Source organism: Eretmochelys imbricata, chromosome 7 (genome assembly GCF_965152235.1).
Source record: "Eretmochelys imbricata isolate rEreImb1 chromosome 7, rEreImb1.hap1, whole genome shotgun sequence".
Taxonomy (NCBI): Eukaryota; Metazoa; Chordata; order Testudines; family Cheloniidae; genus Eretmochelys; species Eretmochelys imbricata.
In genome coordinates, this window is record NC_135578.1 from 30,556,541 (window position 1) to 30,578,480 (window position 21,940).

The 21,940-nt window shown below is 53.1% G+C and overlaps 1 protein-coding gene across 1 annotated transcript; it reads right to left on the reverse strand.

Moving 5' to 3' along the window:
- Positions 1–307: 307 nt before the first annotated feature.
- CTSF (cathepsin F) lies at positions 308–21,503 on the reverse strand. The gene is made up of 14 exons (XM_077822534.1): positions 21,252–21,503; positions 16,196–16,315; positions 13,503–13,578; positions 11,251–11,351; positions 10,632–10,707; positions 10,310–10,423; positions 9,916–10,061; positions 8,202–8,298; positions 7,178–7,258; positions 6,277–6,396; positions 5,722–5,786; positions 5,099–5,189; positions 4,448–4,506; positions 308–3,957 (listed from the first exon to the last, which is right to left on the reverse strand). The coding sequence occupies exons 1-14, from the start codon at positions 21,501–21,503 to the stop codon at positions 3,883–3,885; spliced, it is 1,473 nt and encodes a 490-aa protein (XP_077678660.1). The 3' UTR covers positions 308–3,882.
- Between the last annotated feature and the right edge of the window lie 437 nt (positions 21,504–21,940).

Below are 21,940 nucleotides of genomic sequence, written 5' to 3' on the forward strand. Positions count from 1 at the left end.
AGTATTGGGGGGAATTAACCATTGGAACAACCTCCCAGGGTGTGGGGTAGATTCTCTGGCCATTTTTAAATCAAGCTTGGATTTTTGTCTGAAGTACGTGCTATAGTTCAACCAGGAATCACTTCAGGGCAGGCCTAGGGTCAGACTGGGTGATCATAGTGGTCTAAGGGAGGGAGGTGCCCTCAATTTCACTTCACTTCCACCTTGCCCATGGTAAGTCCACTTAGGGGTGCTGCTTTGCAACTTTACTGTTTTGGGGGGAGGGAGTCCTGCGGCCCCAGACAGAAAATGCAGCTCAGGCACTGGGTTCATCATTTATTATTAGTGTACAACGCAGATCAAGGAACATCAAACCCTACAGCATTGCTCTGAGCTCCTGCTACAACTGCTCTGTGGCAGGCCCAGCCTGCCCTCCCTCTCCTCCAGGTGCACAGATCGGGCACAGAGAACAGCCCTTCGCATTTTTCTGTTACAAAACCAGCAGAATTTTTCTCCATGCAAACGACAAGGGGGAAAATCCAACTTTGCCACCAAAAAGCCTCTCACACACCCACTCCTTGCTCCTCTGCTTGTAACAGCATCCTCCAAAAGCAAAGTGCTTAACAAACCGCAGCCCGTTGTTCCTCCCACGTCTGGGAGGTAGGCCATGGTGCGCTGAACTTTCATCCTACCTGTACATGCAGCTTCCTTGCTGTGGTCTATCTGGGACAAGTGCCCGTTCTTTTAAGCAGGGGTTCAGTCCCACAATGGATCAGAACTCTAGCCCCCTTTCTGTGCCATTTCAGTCCGTGAGCCAGAAACCCCGATCAGCTAATTCAGTCCTGAGTTTCCAGAATGGAGGGGGAAAAATCCCAACAACCTGCAGGCTTTTCTTTATTGCTTAGGAGAGATCTGGGCTGGTGATGATGTAACATATGGCACTAAAATCCCAGTCACTCGGTAACACACTGGGAGGACTAGATCCTTCCCAGGCAGGCGTAAAGCAGAATCACAAAAGGCTACTGCCCCCTTGCCTTGTGCAAATCCACTTTCAAAGTGCGTTTGACCATGGAGCCCCCGGAGGGGAAATACTGCAGCGAGCCTCTAGCAGCGTTCATTCAGAGCCCCCAACCTGTGCTACGTGCGGCTCTGCGAAACGGAAAGAATCAAATGTAATGGAACGGTTTTAGCAGCGAGATCACAGCTAGGCCTACTCGACCATATCCTACTGTGGACTTACACCAGTGCTTGGGGCGTGGGGCAGGAGACATAGGGAGCCACAGAGCTTCCTCCCCCCCCCCCCATCTTCCCCAACTTTGATCACCTACTCTGACAATAACACTTTGCCTGAACAAAGGGCTTCCTATATGAATTTGCACCCCGGGGAGGGGGAGGGGGTATAGCCCATGTTTGCTGTACAGATAAGGAGAAGGGACTTGCCCACAGACCACGCAGATTGGCAGCAGCAGAGCTGGCAGCAGAAGCCAGGAGGCCTAGTGTAGACTGCACCTGCCCACCCCCTGCGTGGGAAGGGACAAGGCTGCAGTGGAGGCAGCATATAGGTTGGACAAAAATTGTCTGACCCACCTGGTTTTCCTGAAGGAAATTACGTTTTCACCAAAAGGAATATTTCGTGAAAACGATCTGGTTCTGGTGGAAGAAAAAATCTAGATTGTTTTTGTTTCTGTGTCAAAAAAACCAAACACCCGGCAATCAAAATAGTTTGGCAATTAAATATTCCAGTTCCCACAGGCTACCACAACGCCACAGTGGAGCGCAGTTCAGATGCTTCGTGTCCCTATTCCCCCTTACGGACTGTGCTCCCCAAACTACATCTCCCATGACACACCACCTTTGCCTCCCCAAAAGGGGAGAGCACAGTGTAACATGGGAGGTTAGCCTGAGTAAGGATCCCAGCCTGCAGAGGAGAATGGGCACAAGAAGCACCTAAACTACAACTCCCATGAGGCACTGGGGTTAGCCAGCAAGAGGGGAGACTACAATGCATCATGGGAGATGCAAGGATCCCAGCTTGGCAGCTTTTCAGAATGAATTTTTTTTTTTTTGCGTTCTTGAAAAAAAATAAAAAAATCACACCTTTCCACTGAAAAAAATCAAATATTTTCTGACCCGCTCCAGGCAGGATATTAACGCTCCTGTCTGGGAGCCTGGAAAAGCCAGTCTGGCATTAAAGGAAAGCTGGATTCTCTTCGCTCAGAGCCAAATTACAACACCAGAGTGGCTGAAAAAGGTGCCCCAAGTCCTCCTGTTCTTTTTGCGGATACAGACTAACACGGCTGCTACTCTGAAACCTGAAAAATACAGCACGTGTGTGACGTGGGTGGACTATAACTCCCAGCATGCAGTGCTCCAAGCTCCCTTCCCCCACCCTCCCAGAGAACTGCTGCCTCCAAGAGAGATTTCCTGGCTGGCCAGCCCTGCTCACATGCAAGCTGGTGCCAGGACTGAGCTCTGGAATTTAAGGGAGCTTTTCTTCCGCTCTGCCCTGTAAGGGGAGCCCAGAGGGAGGACTGCCCACCTGGCAGTGAAAGGAGAGCCAGGGGAGGAAATCTCAGCTAAACAGTAGCTGGCTGTACCCAGGGCTGGATTTAGGGGCAGGCTTGGTCTAGGGCCGAACCTGGCTGTATCCTGCAGTCTAGTCTACCCTCCTGCAAAGCAGCCTCCATTTCTCTGAGAGCCAGGAGAATTTGGGGCACCGCAATTAATGTTTTCCAAAAGCCACAGCTGGGTGGGAGTGTGACTCAAGGGCCTGTCCTTTGTAAACCCAGGCTCCTTCAAGGTCCCACCCCCAAAATTGAAGCTTTTGAAACCCCTGCCCCAAGACATGAGACAGGAGCAAAAATGGTTTTGGCGGGGAGGGGTGCAGAATCTAGAGACTGGTCAGTTTCATGGGCTTAATTCCCCATCTTTAGTGTAATCCTTAGTGTTTCCCTGTAATAGACCCAGCCAGGCAGGCTAGAAAAATGGAAACCAGCAGGCCCAGCTCCTGTTCCAGAGAGAAGCAGCAGCTCCAGCCAGGGGCAGTGTATCAGAATTAGGGCCAGGGATGGCATATGGAAATTAGGGTTTCCAGCTTTCCAGAGTGCCTCCCCCGCAGATGGGAACAGACACAGCTTGCAGGGACGGTGTTGAATCCACCAACGAAAGCAAACCAGGTGGGGAACATTCCTCTGCCAGGAGAGAGCGAGCTGCCTCCAGAGCGTGGGTTGAAAAGCAGTCCTCGTGTTGGGAGCCAAGACCCCTGGTTCCAGCTCAGTGGGGCAGGGGGAGGAACACGAGATGAGTGGCACACCCTTCCAGGATATTGCACAAACCCATGGCTGGAGGAGGCCCAAGGGACTGCAGCGTAGATTGGGCAGCAGCTCCAGTGCCATCAGCATCCCACTCTAGGTGGCCTTTCACTCCACAAAGTCTGTCCCACTCACCTCAGCTGGCGGGGGGGGGGGGGAGCCAGGAGCCTCAGCCGTGGGAGAGCTTGCAAAGATGCAGCCCTGGGAGATGGCCCATAAGGACAAATTCTGCAGTGGAAATCCTAGCCCAGCTCTTTCTGGGTGGCATTCTCCAGGGCAGAAGGCTCCCTTCTGGGCTCAAGATGCATGCATGAGCGCCCCCTGGTGGCATGGCACAGCCTCCCCCATCCTGCTGATCAGCCAGCCCCAAGTCAAGTCTCTCCCCGGCCCCTTTGCGTTTCCACACTGTGGCATCTCCCCCAGCTTAGCCAGGGCCCTTCCCCCTTCTCAAGTCCCTCTCCTATGCTCTAGGGAAGCTAGCAGGCCCTAGCACGGCTGGTGCCGGGGGGCTGGGGCAGTGACTGGGGGCAGGGTAGTGAGACACAGAGGAGGGGATTCACAGGGAGGTGGGGTGGGGGAGGTCCTGCAGTGTCTAGTCCACCACAGCTGAGCTGCACATGGTGTTCATCCCGCAGGCTCTGCTGCCCCGGTACAGGTAGTAGTAGCCCTGGAAAAGGAAAAAAAGAGGGGTTGGTGCGTTCCCATCAGCCAGCAAGCCACTACTCCAGGCCTAATTCACCCAGCACCTGCTCGTTGTGGCTTAGCTTTGTGCACCTCCCTGTGGCAAGACTGGGAGGTGCAGGCTGGGAATCCCAGGAGAACCACAAGGACTGGTCTGTGTCCAGCAGCCCTGAGGAAGATCCCCTTTTCTATCCACCGCTGCCCAGCCCTGGCTCTCTGCTGCCAGGGATGATACTGGGGAACTAGGCCAGGCTGGAAACGTGGGAGAAAACAGAGGGAGGGCAGCATGAGCTGCTCCTGGGAGGATGCCTAGCCTCCCCTCCCTGGAGATGGGGCTGGGGGAAGGATGGGAAAGCCAGGCAGCCAGTGTAGGGGAGACGGATTGGGAGTAGAGGAACAAAGCCAGGTGGCCCAAGCAGTCTCTATCCCAGCCCACACCCACAGCATGGGCACCAGCTGCTTCTTACTGGACTCACCTGCTCGCCCCAGTCCTTGCCCCAGCTGTTTTTGATGGCCCAGAAGGGGGTGCGGTCACCTGGAAGGTAGAAAGGTCCATCATGAAGGCTAAGCTTGAGGAGAGGGGGCTGGACAGTTCCTGATACATGGCTGGGGCAGCCCAGGCTGCCAGGGGGTGTTGCAGCATTAGCCAGCACTGCCTGAGCCCCTGCTGTCAGCTTCCACTTTTATAGCAAGGGGGATTCTGTAGATTATAGAAACTGGTCTTAGTAGTACCCAGACTCTTGGGTTCTATCCCCACCTCTGGGAGGGGAGTAAGGTCTAGTGGTTAGAGCAGAGCTGGGCGCCAGGACACCAGGGTTTCTCTCTGATTCTGCCAGACTCACTATGCCTTTGAGCTAGCCACCTCCCATCTCTGTGCCTCTGGTCAGTACAAATCCATGAGAGAGAGCTGGAAGCAGCAGGGACTTGGCTCAACAGTGACACATGCTGGTGGCAATGAGAACTACCTGCTCTAGGCTGGACAGTACGGAGGAAGGGCCAGCAAGGCCAGTCCTGGAGGGAAACAGGATGTTGCTCAAGGTGGCTCATTAGGTTTAAGGGAGCCTAGGGAATCAACGTCCCCGAGGCATGGGGGGCCCTCCTGTGGATTCCAGACTAGCGTCACTTACGTGTCCCATACCCCACCAGCAGCACCGCGTGGTCAATCATCCATGGGTTGCAAAGGAGCCTGAAGGGGTGGGAGACCCCCCTCCTGTAGAACTGAAGGGGAGGGAGATGAGGAACATAACATTAGCGAGCTAACTGCACAGATCCCTACAATGCCACCGAGATGTAGCTGCCCTTAGGGTGGAGCACAGGGCTTTGTAATACAGGGATCCCTTGTCCAGTGCTGACCACCTCTGGGATGCGGAGTGCCCCTTACTGAGTCCTTGCCCTGTATAACAGCACCACCTAGTGCCAAGCCCAGGTATTGGGGCAGTACTGACTGCAAAGGGAGAGCCCCCCCCAGCTGAATGCTCACTCTCTGGCATCCCACTGGATCCAATACCACCTGACTTCAGCTAGAACTCAGGTCCCAGGTTTTAACCCCTCATTCTGAGAGCCCCAGGGCCAGGGTAAGACATGTCAGCAGCCTCAGGGCCTTCACACAGCTCTTTATCAGAGGCACATGCTGCATCCCCGCCTGCCCGCGCCAGGCTGTAACAAACCAGCGAGTCTGAACTCCACTGCAATCCCACCCAGTCTATAAGGATGTGGGAGCAGGTGGCTCTGCCCCGAAGCATCTGCTCACCTGCATAGCGAAAGCATTGAGTGCAATGGAGATGGGTCCATTCTTCGCCAGCCACGCCGCGATCTCTGGAACAGACAGGACAGGTGAGTTTGGGCTGTGGCAGGGGCGCTGGGTCTATCGCAGAGCTGACTGGGAAGGGGGCAGAGAGGCACAATCCGCCAGGCATCAACAGCCTCCAAGGGGTCTCGGCCTCACACGGCTCATGAGGTTCCCTGTGCTCCTTGCAGCCAGGTCTCTCTGGGCCTCTGGCACACGCAGGCTGCGTGACTCTGGACAACGCCCTTCCCCGCTCTGTGCCTGCCTTTCCCCTCCCACACTCTTTAGGGCAGGGACTGTCTGTGCAGCGCCTGGCATGACGTGGGGGAAGATCTCGCCTGGGAGTTCTGGATAGCTCCTGAAACAACACAGGGTCCCAATCTACCCTAAGACACAAAGCTGTGTGGAAGGGCAGGTCTTTTCCACAGGCAGCTCCGAGTCTCCCTCCCTCCCCATACCAGGCCCCAGTGACTGGAGTTAGGAGGCAGAGCAGAGGCAGTAGGAGGAACCCAGACTCACCAGTCTCGTCGCGGGAGATCTCCACAGAGCTGTTGATGTAGACAGCCACCTTGGTGGCGGAGAAGCTGCAGCTCTGCTTGTGGCCTTCGTAGCTATAGTCACCCTCTGTCTCCAGGCCACCTGGAAGGAGCGATCCCCGGGAAGGGAGGGTTAATAATGCCAGGGGCTAAGAGACAGATCCTGCCGCAGGGAACTCGCCTGGGGCTTGTACAAGACTACAGGGATCTGGAAAAGCTCTGTGATGCCCCTCAATCCCGACCCGCAGCCCCCTCCAACCCCAGCCCTAGGCTCCCCATCACCCCCACCCACAGCCCAGCCAATGCCCCTCAATCCCAACCCGCAGCCCCCTGCTACCGCAGCCCCAGGTTTCCCCCGCATACAGCCCTGCCAATGCCCCTCAATCCCGACCCGCAGCCCCCTGCTACCGCAGCCCCAGGTTTCCCCCGCATACAGCCCTGCCAATGCCCCTCAATCCCGACCCGCAGCCCCCTGCTACCGCAGCCCCAGGTTTCCCCCGCATACAGCCCTGCCAATGCCCCTCAATCCCGACCCGCAGCCCCCTGCTACCGCAGCCCCAGGTTTCCCCCGCATACAGCCCTGCCAATGCCCCTCAATCCCAACCCGCAGCCCCCTGCTACCGCAGCCCCAGGTTTCCCCCGCATACAGCCCTGCCAATGCCCCTCAATCCCGACCCGCAGCCCCCTGCTACCGCAGCCCCAGGTTTCTCCCGCATACAGCCCAGCCAATGCCCCTCAGTTCCAACCCTGCTATTCTGTTTTACCTCAGCTAGTAACAACTGCTCATCTTCCTTAACCGCCCAACCCTTGAGCTTCTCCTATTTGCCCCAGTCAGGATGAGGCCTTGACCTCCCTGCATTGGGCCTGGATGGTCCTGAACTCACCTAGCCGCTCAATGGCCTCATACGCATTGGAAGGCAGTCCCCCTCCGCAGGCATGGTCCAGTCCATCGCAGTCCACCAGCTCTGCAGGGAGAGAGACCGGCCTCTTACCGACCCGAGGCTCTCAGGCTCCCATCCCCCCAGGGAACAGCCTCGCAGCTGGGATGCTCGTGGCCAGCTGGAGCCACTCCCGAGGCTCTGTTAGGGTCTCCCAAAGCTTTGCTGGCCGCAAAGCTGTCCCCACCCCCTGTTGGCTCCTCCACATCTCTTTCCACCACAGGTGTTCAGCAGGTAGCGTGGGCCACTGGACTAGGGAGTCAGGACACCTGGGTTCTATTCCCAGCCCTGCCACTGACCTGCGGCAAGCTCCTTCCCCCCTCTGTGCACATTTTCGCCCTCACCCTGGTCTAGTTAGAATGGAAGCTCTGCAGGGCAGCGACTGTCTCACTGTGTGTCTGTCCAGCACCGGGGGCACGGAGCGACCTCAGTCAGGGTCTTGTGTAGAGCTCAACACGACAGGGTCCCTCGCTTTTGACTGGGGCTGCCTGGCTCTACCACCAACCCAGACCTGGTCAGGTTTGCTGACAGTGCTGAAATCACAGAGGAAGCTGCAAACACCTCTGGGGAGATCAGGGCACTGAAGGGGGATTAGCTCCCACCTCCTAATCCCCACCCCCAGTAAGGAGTGGGAGGAGGAACCCAGCAACCAACCCCCCTTCTCCTCAAAGCAAGTTTGGGTTCTTCACTCTGGTGCAAGGATCGACTCTTAACAGGAATTTCCGAAGAGCCATCGTCTCCGGGAAACCAGCTAGGTCCAGAAAGCCTGGGAATTGGTCAGGCTCTCTGGGGCACCAGCCATGCGATGCGCTCCCTCTCCTGGCTAAACAGCCCAGGACTCAGGGAGCTCCCCATGTGGCAAGACTGGGCAGTGCAGGCTGGGAGAGCCACAGGGCCCTGGATAAGGGATCCCCCTTATATGTGTCACAGTCCAGCTCTGGCTCCTACGCCACAAGTGCCAGCCACATACCCTGCTCTGAGAGTGAGACGAGAGACCCCCGGCGCAGGAACCACTGTCCTTCCACGTTGCCGGTGACAGAGAAAGCCCAGCAGGAGCCGCACATACCCTGGAAACACAAGGCCAGACAGATGATGGCCCACGAGTGACACGACCATGTCACAAACCCTCAGACCCTCCCAAACCCCATCAGGAAATGGTGCGGGAATGCTGACTGCAGGGAAACCCCCAGCTACTCCAGTCATAGAATCATAGAATAGAAGGGTTGGAAGGGACCTCAGGAGGTCATCTAGTCCAACCCCCTGCTCAAAGCAGGACCAATCCCCAACTAAATCATCCCAGCCAGGGCTTTGTCAAGCCTGACCTTAAAAATATCTAAGGAAGGAGATTCCACCACCTCCCTAGGTAACGCATTCCAGTGTTTCACCACCCTCCTAGTGAAAAAGTTTTTCCTAATATCCAACCTAAACCTCCCCCACTGCAACTTGAGACCATTACTCCTTGTTCTGTCATCAGCTACCACTGAGAACAGTCTAGAGCCATCCTCTTTGGAACCCCCTTTCAGGTAAAGCAACTATCAAATCCCCCCTCATTCTTCTCTTCCGCAGACTAAACAATCCCAGTTCCCTCAGCCTCTCCTCATACGTCATGTGTTCCAGTCCCCTAATCATTTTTGTTGCCCTCTGCTGGATGTTTTACAATTTTTCCACATCCTTCTTGTAGTGTGGGGCCCAAAACTGGACACAGTACTCCAGATGAGGCCTCAGCAATGTCGAATACAGGGGAAAGATCACGTCTCTCGATCTGCTGGCAATGCCCCTACGTATACTTCCCAAAATGCCATGGGCCTTCTTGGCAACAAGGGCACACTGTTGACTCATATCCAGTTTCTCGTCCACTGTAACCCCTAGGTCCTTTTCTGCAAAACTGCTGCCGAGCCATTTGGTCCCTAGTCTGTAGCGGTGCATTGGATTCTTCCGTCCTAAGTGCAGGACTCTGCACTTGTCCTTGTTGAACCTCATCAGATTTCTTTTGGCCCAATCCTCTAATTTGTCTAGGGCCCTCTGTATCTGATCCCTACCCTCCAGCGTATCTACCTCTCCTCCCAGTTTAGTGTCATCTGCAAACTTGCTGAGAGTGCAATCCACGCCGTCCTCCAGGTCATTAATGAAGATATTGCACAAAACCGGCCCCAGGACCGACCCTTGGGGCAGTCCACCTGATACCGGCTGCTGACTAGACATGGAGCCATTGATCGCTATCCGTTGAGCCCGACAATCTTGCCAACTTTCTATCCACCTTATAGTCCATTCATCCAGCCCATACTTCTTTAACTTGCTGGCAAGAATACTGTGGGAGACCATGTCAAAAGCTTTGCTAAAGTCAAGGAACAACCCATCCACCGCTTTCCCCTCATCCACAGAGCCTGGCCTCTCGCAGCAGTGCTCTTTGGGATGAGACAGAGACAGCTATATTAGCACTGGTGACATGACATCCCTGGAAGGGTCGCACGCAGGGATCAAACCTGCAACTTCTGTATCTACCTCCCTGAGCCTCGACAGCTTGTTCTAAACCAGTTACATTAGCTCAGAGGCATTAGCCGCCTCAGCCGCTATACCTGGTCTAGCCACTAGCGGGAGACAGAGTGCCACAGCAGGTTATGTTGGCCTAAGCTCTGCAGCTGCGGCTGTCGGGGTGGCGGATTAATGTAGCCATGGAAACCCACCTGGTCCTTGACGTCAGTGACGGCCCCACGCTCCCGCCAGTCCCATTCGGCAGGAGGCGGGTCGCTGGGGATGGCAGCCGGTTTCATGGGCCGGGCCGGGAGTTTAGCCAGCAGCGGATTCAGGTACAGGGAGCGAAATTCCTCCTCTGAAATGAGACAGAGGGCAGCTCTGGAGAAACGCCCAGGACTCAGGAAGCCCAGGGTACTTGCCTATGATCTCCCCTGGCAGGGGGCACTGCAGAGAGTGGGGCAGGAGCGCTGGCTGTGGGGAGAGCTCCCAGCTACTCCAGCCCTGGCCCCAGGCGTAGAGAGCGACGAGCTCCTAGCGCTTTCCTGTAGGGTATGCTGCCAGGGCTCCATGGGCATACTGAGTGCAAAGCCATCACCCTCTCACCCGTCAGGTCGCTGAACTTGGTGATTCCGTACTCAGCCGTGCCCTGGTCCAGCTCCTGGATCGTCCGAGCCTTTTCCAGGTTCTCCGCAAAGATCTGCAAACGCCTCTCGGTTTCTAAACAGGGCAACAGACCCAGGGAGTCAGAGTCATTGTGAGAGAGGGAGTGTGTCCAAGATAGAGGGGGCTCCCTGCCGTGTTGCAGGAGCCAGTGCAAAGGATTCTAAGGTGGGAAGAGCTGAAAGGGTGATGGGAGCTGGCTCGCAGGATTCTGGAAAGGTGGTGGGATGGGGGCCCAAGAGATATGCCAGCACCTGGGGCTCACCTCTTTCATCCTTGTAGCTCTTCTTGTAGGTGGTCAGGAAGTCTTTGAACAGTGAGATCAGCTGGACGGATGCATTCTAGGGACACGGAAGCAAGCGACTTAGAGACCTGGAAGGCTGGAGGTGGTATCTGAGAGGCTGATGCTGGAAGATGTGCCATCTGCCAAGGCCAGGTGAGTGCCTGGCTGTAGGGGGTGCTATAGACTCATTCTCAGTCTCCTCCTGCAGCAGGTCTGTCTCTGGAGCATTGCAGGAGGTCAGCCTTAGGGCTGGTAACCAGAGGAGGTGCCATGCTGAGGCACAGCATACGGGCAGGGTGGCAAGGGGGGTGGGGCCAGAGGCCAGGGCAGTGGCATGGGGGAAGGTACGAAGCAGCATATCACGGGAGGGGACTGGAGAAATGCAACCCAGAGGAGTACCCCCACCCCAGGTGACATACCCCCCTAATCCAGGCCATACCCCCTGCCCTACCCTGGGAGCAAGAGGCCTCATGTGTCCTAATTCCAGCCCAACACACTCTCCCCACATGAGTTACCATCACTAGAACAGAGACTGGGGCCCCTCAAGGGACAGGACAAACTGGGCTAGAGAGGAGGAGGAGTGAGGCAGCCAGCCACCCACCTGGGAAAGGGCCTCCAAGCGAACTGGCTTTTCTGGTGTCTTTGCATGAGCCGGCTCCTCTGGCTCCAGGGGGGCTGCACTTTGGACCTTCTCTGATGGCTCTAAACACAAGAGGAGGCAGTAGCAAGCGTTGCAGGTAGCCCCGACGCAGTTACTGTACAGATCTCATGCCTCGGAAGAATGAGGGCCAGTGCCCATCTTCTTCACGCCCAACAGCAGGGGTGGCCAACCTGGGACTCCGGAGCCACGTGCGGCTCTTCAGAAGTTAATATGCGGCTCCTTGTCTAGGCATCAACTCCGGGGCTGGAGCTACAGACGCCAATTTTCCAATGTGCCGGGCGGTGCTCACTGCTCAACCCCTGGCTCTGCCACAGGCCCTGCCCCCATTCCACCCCTTTCCGCCCCCTCCCCTGGGCCTGCCATGCCCTTGCTCCTTCCCCCTCCCCCCCCAGAGCCTCCTGCACGCCACAAAACAGCTGATTGGGAGGTGTGGGGAGGGAGGGAGGGGGAGGCGCTGATCGGCAGGGCAGCCGGTGGACGAGAGGCGCTGGGAGCGGAGCAGCCGATGCGGTGCTGCTGACATATTACTGTGGCTCTTTGGGAATGTACATTGGTAAATTCTGGCTCCTTCTCAGGCTCAGGTTGGCCACCCCTGCCCAACAGCCTCTATTGCTTGTGCTAAAGGAGATCTCCCTTGGCTAGCAGCAGTAGCAGGTCCCTTATCCTGTTGGTAGCCACTGGAGGGCACATTCACTGTTCTAGATTCCCAGATTGGAAGGCCAGATGGGACCACTGTGGTCATCCACTCTGACCTCCTGCATAGCCTAGGCCAGAGGACCTCCGACGGCCCTTCCTGCCTGGAGCCCATATCTGGTGGCTGAGCTAGAGCATAGATTTAGAGATGCACCCAATCCCTAAAAACTCGCAGGGACAGGTTGGATTCTTCATCACTTGGACAGTTGTTCCAACAGTTAAACCCCACCCTGTTAAAAATATGTACCTCGTTGCTAGCCTGAACTTGTCCAGCTTCAGTTCTCAGCCTTTGGGTCTCAATCTGCCTCTCTCTGCTGAACTGATGAGCCCTCTGCTCTCCAAACTCTCCTCCCTGGGGACACGCTTACAGCCTGAGTTCAACTCACATCTTCCTCTTTAAGGCTCTAAGAAGCTCAGTCTATGCACAAAACTTGTATTGCTTTAACTATACCACTCTAGTTAATGTGGTACAACCCTCTCCATGTGCATGCAGTTATACTGGGATAGATATGCTTAGGTCAGTACAGCTATTCCAGTACAGGAAGGGGAATAAGCTATTCTGGTAAAAGCTCCTTTACCCCAGGAAACGGCATCCACACTAGGGCTGGGTAGATATCACTAGGTTAGTGAAACATTGTCTATGTTACACAGAACCACTAACTGGCACAGCTATACCAGGACAAAACGGGAGTCTACAGCAGGCCTTAGTCTCTAACTCCAGGCAGGTTTTCCAGAACTGGAATCATTCAAGCCAGAAGCTGGACAAATTCAGACTGGAAATGGGAATCACATTTTTACCCATGAGGGGAATTAGTCATCAGAACAACAGACCAAGGGCTGGGGTAGATCCTTCACCACTAGGAATGTTTAAATCAAGATGGGATGTTATTCTAAAAGCTCTGCTCTAGTTCAGCCAGGAATTAATTCAGGGCTGGCCTATGGCCTGTGTTATGCAGGAGGTCAGACTAGATGCTCACAGTCGTTCCTTCCGGCCTTAGAACGGATGAATATTGTGGCTCTTCTCTGAACCCTTTCCAAAGCTGTCACCATCTTTTTCACAGTTCGTCAGCCAATCTGGATGCAGTGTCCCAGGAGTGGTCTCACCAATGCAGGGATCGCTGATATGCAGCCACTTCTGGGATGAGATAAGGCAGCTCTGCAATAGTGCACAGCAATGCTATGGAGCAGGTGAGGTGGGGAGGACAGGACAGCTGATGGAATCCACAAGGGGGGAATTTAGATCAACAGAGTGGAAGCACCCGAGCTGGAGTCTGGCCAGGAGACTGGATTAACAGCCAGCTATTTGGGAAAGTGCCAAAGGACTCTTTAATGGCCAGAAGTGGATTAAAGCTTTCATAACCAGCTCCTTCCACACCGGAAATAGAAGTGGCCATGTGCAGGTGGTGGAGGGGTGTGGCTTTGATTCCAGACTTAATGCTCTTGTTTACATTCTAGTCAGGATCCTTTAAAGGGATGACACCCATGCAGACCCGCCATACCAGCTGGACGACATTCCTGCTTCACCAGCCTCTTCCTGTTCATCCATGGCTGACTCCAGACCTCAAAGTGACAAGACTTCAAGGAGACAGAGAGAAAAACAGGCCTTGCCTCAGAATTTCATAAATGAACAGTACAGAAACCTGCCCTGAGGCAGCAGGGACGAGTGGACTGGCAGGGAATGGTGATGGTGGTGGTGGATTCTGTTCCTGACTCTGGGAGGACGGTGGGGTCTGTTGGGTTAGAACAGAAGGGCCAGGAGAGTCAGGACTCCTGGGTTCTACTCTTACTTCTGCTCCTAACATGTGATGCTGGGGAAGCCCCTCAGCTGTACTCTGTAAAATGGGGCCAGTGTTTCCCTAACTCTTGGATGGGGTGCATGTGTCTTAACTTATTTGTAAAATGCTCTGAGACTCTCAGCTGAAAGCATGCCAGAGAAGAGCAGAATCACTTCTCACTCCACAGCCCTCTCCTTCCAGCCAACAGGCTGCACCCGAGTTACTCAGCTGATCCTCCACTAATGAAAGCTATGAAAAGATCCTCTAGTTACAGCGTGTTTGGGTTAATGCCAGGTCACAAGACAACGAATGAGAGGATTCAGCAGACAGGGGCCTGGCTCATGGGACAATGACTGGAGAGTCTGACACAGGACAAACACAGACCAGCAGGTTGCTTACAATGTAACCGGACTCCTGGGTTCTGTGTTAGTAACGTCCCTGTTTAGTTTCAGAGCCATCTCCCAGAGCCTCAGCTCCACTGCCTGCTTTTGACACCCCATTTTAATACTTGAAGAAACTGGCGCTGGTTTGCATGTACATACACATGTACCCTTGCTTCTGATTTCAACCAGTAGAAGACAATCAGCTGTGTGTCTTAGCCCCCCTTCTGTAAACACCAGGAGCAATTCTCCTGGAGATCAAGCAGTAGTGATGCTGCTTTTGAAATAGGAAGATCTAGCTCTATCCTGCCACTGCTACGAAGCCCCCCCAGTTTCTCCAGTTCTCCCACTCTGACCAGAAGGAATGTGTTTGCCTGTAAGAGTGGCATGTGCACAGGACATGGGTGGTGGGGTGGGGGGGGCACCCACAGAGTTCTGCCCCCATCATGCTTTGGGAACAACATCCCTTTCTAGAATCCCCATCAGGAATCGGAAAAGTCCAATCCCTAAACACCATCCCACATCCCAGATGAGACCTCCCAATGTGTCCACTCACTGGGATTGTAACTGTCTGCCTTCTCTTAAAACAGAGCCTCAAAGACTACAGATCCCAGGATGCCATGCTCAACAATAAGTGCCCTCCACTTGAATCAAGATGAAGCAAGGTATGCTGGGAGCTGCCGTACCATTAGCCATACCATCATACCTGTTCCATTTAATGCAAATTAAGTGTATCCTTTGGGCTCCTACCCAGTTGGAGATGTGACCCTCCTGGAGTTACTGGGGGAAGGAGAAAGGCAGTGATTCATAATATCTCTGCCCAGATTCTGCTCTCTGTGATATCAGTAAAAAGAACAGAAGTACTTGTGGCACCTTAGAGACTAACCAATTTATTTGAGCATAAGCTTTCGTGATGCATCCGATGAAGTGAGCTGTAGCTCACAAAAGCTTATGCTCAAATAAATTGGTTAGCCTCTAAGGTGCCACAAGCACTCCTTTTCTTTTTGCGAATACAGACTAACACGGCTGCTACTCTGAAACCTGTGATATCAGTGTAAATCCACAATCACCCCATGAAAATCAGTGAGCTGAATCCACAATTATCCTGGTGCACAGAGATCAGAATCTGGCTGTAATCCCACAGAGGTCAGTGATGTGACATTAGAGTCACACCAGTTTAATTGACCTATTAAGAGTGGGTGGATATGATTAAGTGGACCTTGTGATGAAACAGGATTTTTCTGCCATATATTTATGGCCCCTATGTGTGCCTCAGTTTCCTCTACCTTTTGTATGGCTGCCTGGGGGGCGGGGGGGGGGGGAGGGAAGGACTGTCTGTCTAAGCCTGAATGGGTCATTAAAAAGGACTGGCCGAGGATGACCCCGTATCAACTGAGAATCCAAGAAGCCAGTGGCAAATCCAGTCACCAGGACACTGACACCTAATAACCAATGACCCAGAGGGAGATGGATTTCCTCACCTCTCAGCAGGGAAACTGAGCAAGATCACCCCAGCTCCAGAACAAAGGACTGGGAAGGTGGGGGGATAGGAACTGGCTTCTGGATGGAGTCTGGGCTCTCACCTTGGAGCTAATCAAGGACATCAGACAGAGAGAGAGAGAGACAGCCTGAACCTGGAGTTCGCTACAGCTTGCTGGGCTCTGTGCTGGCCAGAATGGACCGGGACTAGTCTTTGACCTTCATTTCTCTGTGCTAACCAAGGACGACCTACGTGGTGTTCCAGCTGACTAATAAACCCGACTGTTTTGACAACACTGTTTGAGTGTCGCTGCAAAGGCTGGGTGAGGTATATTAACGAGTCTCTACCAGGAGTCTCTCTCAGCCGGACTCGCTGAAGAGAGATTACAGCAGGAAGCAGGAGTGCTGGAGGCGGTGAGACACACACCCCCTCGTTGGGGATCCGGTACACTGAGGTGGTTCCTCCAAGAGGCTGTGCCGAAGCTGGGGGTGTAGCGCCAAGCGGGTGGAGCTGTGACAGACCCAAAACAAAACCACAACCCAGCACCTGGTCCTTACTATTTGCTCCGGCTCCACTGAATTTTCACAGATGGCAGCATCCTGGTTTGTGAATCCATACTGGCTGCATGATGACTTCAGCAGGGTCACATCCAGATAGTACTTGATCCCATTCACCACCTGCAAGCAGAGCACAGTTCTCAGGTAGGCAGAGCATGGCACCATCTGCTCCATTACTGCAGACCCCAGCCTAGAACTTAGCATGCAGTGACAATAAATGGGGAACTGGTGAAAGACAGAACACCAGAGTTTGCCTGTGTCCCGCAGCCTTGATAAAGATTCCCCTCTATATTCATTACAGCCAAGTTCTGGCTCATCGCTACAGCATGGGATGCTACAGGGATCTTGTTGGGACAAACTTGGGTTCAGATTTCATAGCTTATTTATTATACAGGTGAATATAAAGCATTTTCATCATTTTGCAAAGCCAGACCGGGACCATTAGATCATCTACTCTGAACTCCTGTATAGCACAATTCAGAGAATATCACACAGTCACCCCTGTGTTAAGCCCAATAACTCGTGTTCAGCTAAAGCACCTTCCAGAAAGGCAGTCAGGTCTGGACTCTCAGGCATCAAGAGATGGGGAATCCACCACTTCCCTTGAGAGTTTGTTCCGAGGGTTAATCCCTAATTGGTAAAAATTTGCATCTTATTTTTAATTGCTATGTGTCTGGTTTTAACTTCCAGCCACTGGTTTTTGTTCTGCCTTTCTCCACTAAAGAGCCCTTTAGTACCCAGGATTTTCTCCCTGTGAAGGTACTTTCACACCAGGAGCAAGTCACCTTTTGATCATTTTGAGAAGCTAAACGGGTAGCACTCTTTAAGTTTCTCACTGTCAGGCATTTTTTTCCCAGCCCTCTTCTCTACATCCTCTCAATTTTTCAACATTCTTTCTAAAATGTGGCCCCCACAATTGAACAAATTACTCCCGTACTGGTCTCATCAATGCTACATACAGAGGTAACATGCAATCAGAAAGTAATCTACCAGAAGCAGTTCTTTATAAAACTAAAGATCTCCCAGAACTGCTCTGAAGTTTGAGGGTAGACCTGTGCTAAATTTGCAGATTTTAAGCCAGGAGGGGATCACTATGATCAGGCAGGAGCCTGACACAGGACAGAGAATTTCACCCAGCGATTCCTGCATCCAGCCCAATAACGTGTGGTTGAATTGGAATGTAATTTTTAGACAGACCTCCAATATGCTAGCCAAACTTGAAAAGTGAAATTGACTAGAAACAAGAGTGAAACTGCCTCCTCTGTTCCTCATTGTTCCCAGCAGTAACGCAAAGGCATAAGTAAAATGGAATGGAAACCAACACAGTAGGGATGTAAAGACGGTAACTAGGTTATCTCCAGAAGATAGTCCTTTACTGGCCTAGCTGCGACTGACAGGGGCACATGACGGTCCATTAGCAAGTTCTAAGGGTGTGTCAACACTGCAGCTGGGAGGTGTAATTCCCAGTGGGGGTAGGTGTACGTGCCCTAGCATGCTAAAAGTGGCTAGCCACCAGAGTGCAATCCCATCTGAGATCCTAGGAATGTACCCAAGTTGCTAGTCCAAGCCACCGCTTGAGTAATACCTAGGATCTCCAACAGGACTGGATTTGGGCGGCTAGCCCAAACCACAGCCTGTGCCCCCTGGCACGCTGCTATTTATGGCACGCTCGCTCAATCAGAGCTAGCCTGTGCACGTCTGCCTGGGCTGGGAGTTACACCTCCCCCTGCAGTGCAGACATACCCGAATAGGGTTTCCTCACCTCTCAAGTCTCCTGTAAGCTTAGAACGCTTTGCCCTATTTTGGGTTCCGATAACTGGTTTATTTGTAATGTGCCAAGGGGGTGGATAAATTATTGCATCTTCTTATTTACCAGCATCTGGAAGGGTTAATCACGTACTCTTCTACAGGACTTCTTAAGTAGAAAGATGCAACATATTGTTAATTACGTTAGTTAATTCCTGCTGGTTACAAATCCAGACTAGCGGGTCTGACTCCTCAGTCACGCCACTCTGGCACTGCAAAGGGATCTTAAAGTTAGTATTTGTATTAGTGGAGCTCCTAGGAGCCCTGGCATAGAAGTAAACTGACCCTTGAGAATATCTCCTGCACCAGTCAGGGTAGAGCTGGAGTGAGGGCTCCGCACTGACTCTGCTCCCAGCCCCCAGAGGATGCGGCTGGAGCTCTCTGCACACTAGCTACTGTCACAGGGGGACATGGGAAGCAAAGCATATGTTATACCTAGTGCCAGACAGGCTCCTGCACCGCCCCAGGATGCCATGCCCTCTCTGCCCTGGAATGGGATGCCTCTGGCGCTGAGGGACCTAGAATGGAGTGCAAGATTGCAGGGGATGTGCGGGGTGTCTCCGCAGGGCTATCCTGAAAGAGAAACTTGCACCAGACTGGATCAGAGCCAAAGTCTGTCTAGTTAAAATCCTGTTTCTGACAGTGGCCAGTGCCACGTGCTTCAGAGGAAGGCACAAGAACCCCACAGTATGAAGATATGGGATAACGTCCCCTCACTCCATTAGCTCTCACCCTGGTCTCTAACAGAGATCGGCTTAAGCCCTGAAGCACAGGGTTTTATATCCCTTCCAAAATTATCATTATGTAGGACAAATGAATATTCCTGATATCCATATAAATGGCCAATCCCTTTCTGAATCTTGCTAAGTTCTTGACATCAATGACTTCCTGAGGCAAATAGTTCCAAAGGGTCACAACAGGGTGTGTGAAACATGTATTTTCTTTTATCAGCTTTTAAGTCAATAGAAACGTAGGACTGGAAGGGACCTCCTGGGTTATCAAGTCCAGTCCCCACTATTGCAGGCAACGCCCCATCATTGAATCCAGTCCAAAACTTATCCAGCACCATCCTCAAACTAGCTGGGTTGTTTGCCCTGCACTGCTTCTATGGGGAGGTATTCCAGACTCTCCCTCCTCTGATGGGCACAAACCTTCTTCTCATTTCCAGCCTCAGTTGATTCCTGGCCAGTTTATCCCAATTTGTTCTTCGGCCAACATTGTCCTTTAGCTTCAATAGCTGTTCTCCCTCTGTGGAGTTTCCCCCACTGTACCTAGACAGAGCAACAGATCCCCTCTCAGCCTTTGCCTGGTCAGGCTAAACTAATCCAAGCTCTTTCAGTCTCCACTCATAAAATCAGCTTTCCATGCCCCTGATCATCAGCCTGGGAGCCCTTCTCTGTACCAGGCCAATCTGAATTCATCTTTGTTGAACATGAGTGACCAGAACAAAATGGAACAAGGCATTCCAGATGACGCCTTGCCAGTGTCTTGTACAATGGCATTCATACTTTCCTATCTCAACTGAAAAGACTGCCTGATGCATCAGATTAGTTCTCCCTCCATTAGAGTATCTGCGTTTCAGACTAATTTTCCTCTCACATGTTAGCTGCAGATCTCCATGAAAAAGCTCATTTTTCTAACATGAATTAGTGTTTTGTATTATTTCAGTTCTCAACAGTATTTCCAGCTGATCCCACTATTAGAATCTTCTGCAAATTTCGTTCATGTGCTATTTCTCCTGAATCATCAAGTTAAATAGAGCCATGCCCTATGGTACTAATTAGGCACCTCCCCAACTCGAACACCTTCCTGTTTATCTCTTTAGTCTCATAGAGAATGTCTAGCACACATGACTGTGCTCTGATCCCAGCCAAAGTGAATTAATTTTTCAATTAGGATGTTGCGAGAGACTGCAGCAAGTGTTTTCGTAATATTCCAACCTACGGCAGGATCCTCCATGTGTCCATTTGTTTAGCTACGGAAACGACCACATTTATCTGGCCAGGATGATTCTTTATAAACCTTTTGCTCACAAATCTGTTACTCTCTCTACAGAGGTTCTAATTGTTTCCATCCCGTTACTGTACTAAGAAGGAAAGTCAGATTCACAGGGTGGTAACTGCCCTTAGAAACACACATAAGTAATCATACAAATTAGTAATTCCTCCCAATCCACATAACCCAGTTTATGGCCCCAGTTCACATAATCTAGTTCACAGCCCCTTATCTAGTCCATATAACCCAATTTCCATCTCCCACAGTCCTTTTGCCCTGTACACCTGTCTAGAACCTCTAACTCAGTCCATATAACTCAAACGACACTGCTAGTACTTTTACTGTATATTCTAGTCTTTATCCCCAGGCTATACCCTCTTATAGCCCAGGCTATACCCCAGCATATCAACTACAACCCCAAGGATCCATATATCTCAGGGCTTGTCTACATTTAAAACATGACAGCAGCACAGATGCGCCACTGTAGCGCTTCAGTGTAGACGCTACCTACGCCGATGGGGTTCTCCCATTGTTGTATGTAATCCACCTCCCTGAGAAGCGGGAGCTAGGTTGATGGAAGAATTCTTCTGTTGACCTAGCGCGGTCTACACAGAGACTTAGGGCATGGATTTGTCACACCCCTGACCCACGTAGTTAAGATGACCTAATTTTCTAGCACAGACCAGGCCCAGGTATGAGTCGGCAATCCCTATTCCTTTTGTCATTGCCAAATCCTCTATCCCAGTCCATGCCCCCCAGCCCCTTTGCCCTGTATCCCCGTCCATGTAACCCAATATACCCCTTTGCCCTGTATGATCAATGTGTATACCCTCAAGTCTACAACTCAAGCCAGAGCCTTTAGCCATATAACACACACTGTGACCCCCACCGCAGTACATATAACCCAGGCCAGACCCCACTAGTCCTTGTACACAATACTCCAGCCCATATGTCCCAGCCTTTCCCTCCGCACCCCACCGCCATGCCCTGGTCTACATAACTCATACCCCAGCCACCCTGCCCTGTACCCTGTCCAGTCCAGACCCCTGCGCAGCCGACGCCGTGGCCTTACGACGCAGCTTGCAGCCCTGCACCGCAGCACAGACCAGATCCCTCCCCAGCCTGGCTCTCATCACCCGGTGCGTGACTGCAAACACGAACCACAGTCCGTTCTCCCCACCCCCAGCCAGGCTGCCGGATACCCCCGGTCCGGCCCTGGCCCGGCACACGCACCGCGTTCCACCCGGCCCCTCACCTGGGCCTGCGCCCGCCGGATGGTCCCCAGCCGGGCCGGCCCCCCGCGCTGCTCCGCTGCCCGGCTGTAGCTCTCCAGGGCGAAGCGAGCCGCCTCCAAGGCCGCAGGGTCCCGGGCAGCCTCCAGCTCCCGGAGCAGCCCCCCGGCTCCCGGAGCAGCCCCCAGCGCCGCGGGCAGCAGGAGCCCGACTAGCCCCAGCGGCAGCAGCATCCCGGCCGCGGAATGAGCGCCGCCTCCGCGTGGGGCGCACATATGGGCTGCGGGGCGGGGCGTCCGCTGCCATAGAGACGGGCCCGCCCCCTCTAGGCAGCTAGGGGGACTCCACTGTGGGGCACTGAGCCCCACCCATCCATTCCCTTCATGCGCTGCTGTCCCCCACCCTACGTGGATCCCCTCCGGGCTCTATACTCCAGGGGCCCTAAGCATCCTACCTACACCCCTAGAGGCTGCTTCCTTCTAGGGACCAGAATGAGCCCCACTTCCGCTATGTGTCATGAGCCCTACATGGCTACAGCTAGCTGAGATTCCCTCTCAGTGCTTGATTAGTCCTCTGCTTAAAACAAAAAAACCCAAAAAACTAAACATTCCTAGTTTTTTTTAACCTTTCCTCATAGGTTTTCTAAGCCTTGGGCCTCTCTCTCCAGTTTGTCCACATCTTTCCTAAGATTCCTCAGTGCTAAGTAGAGCAG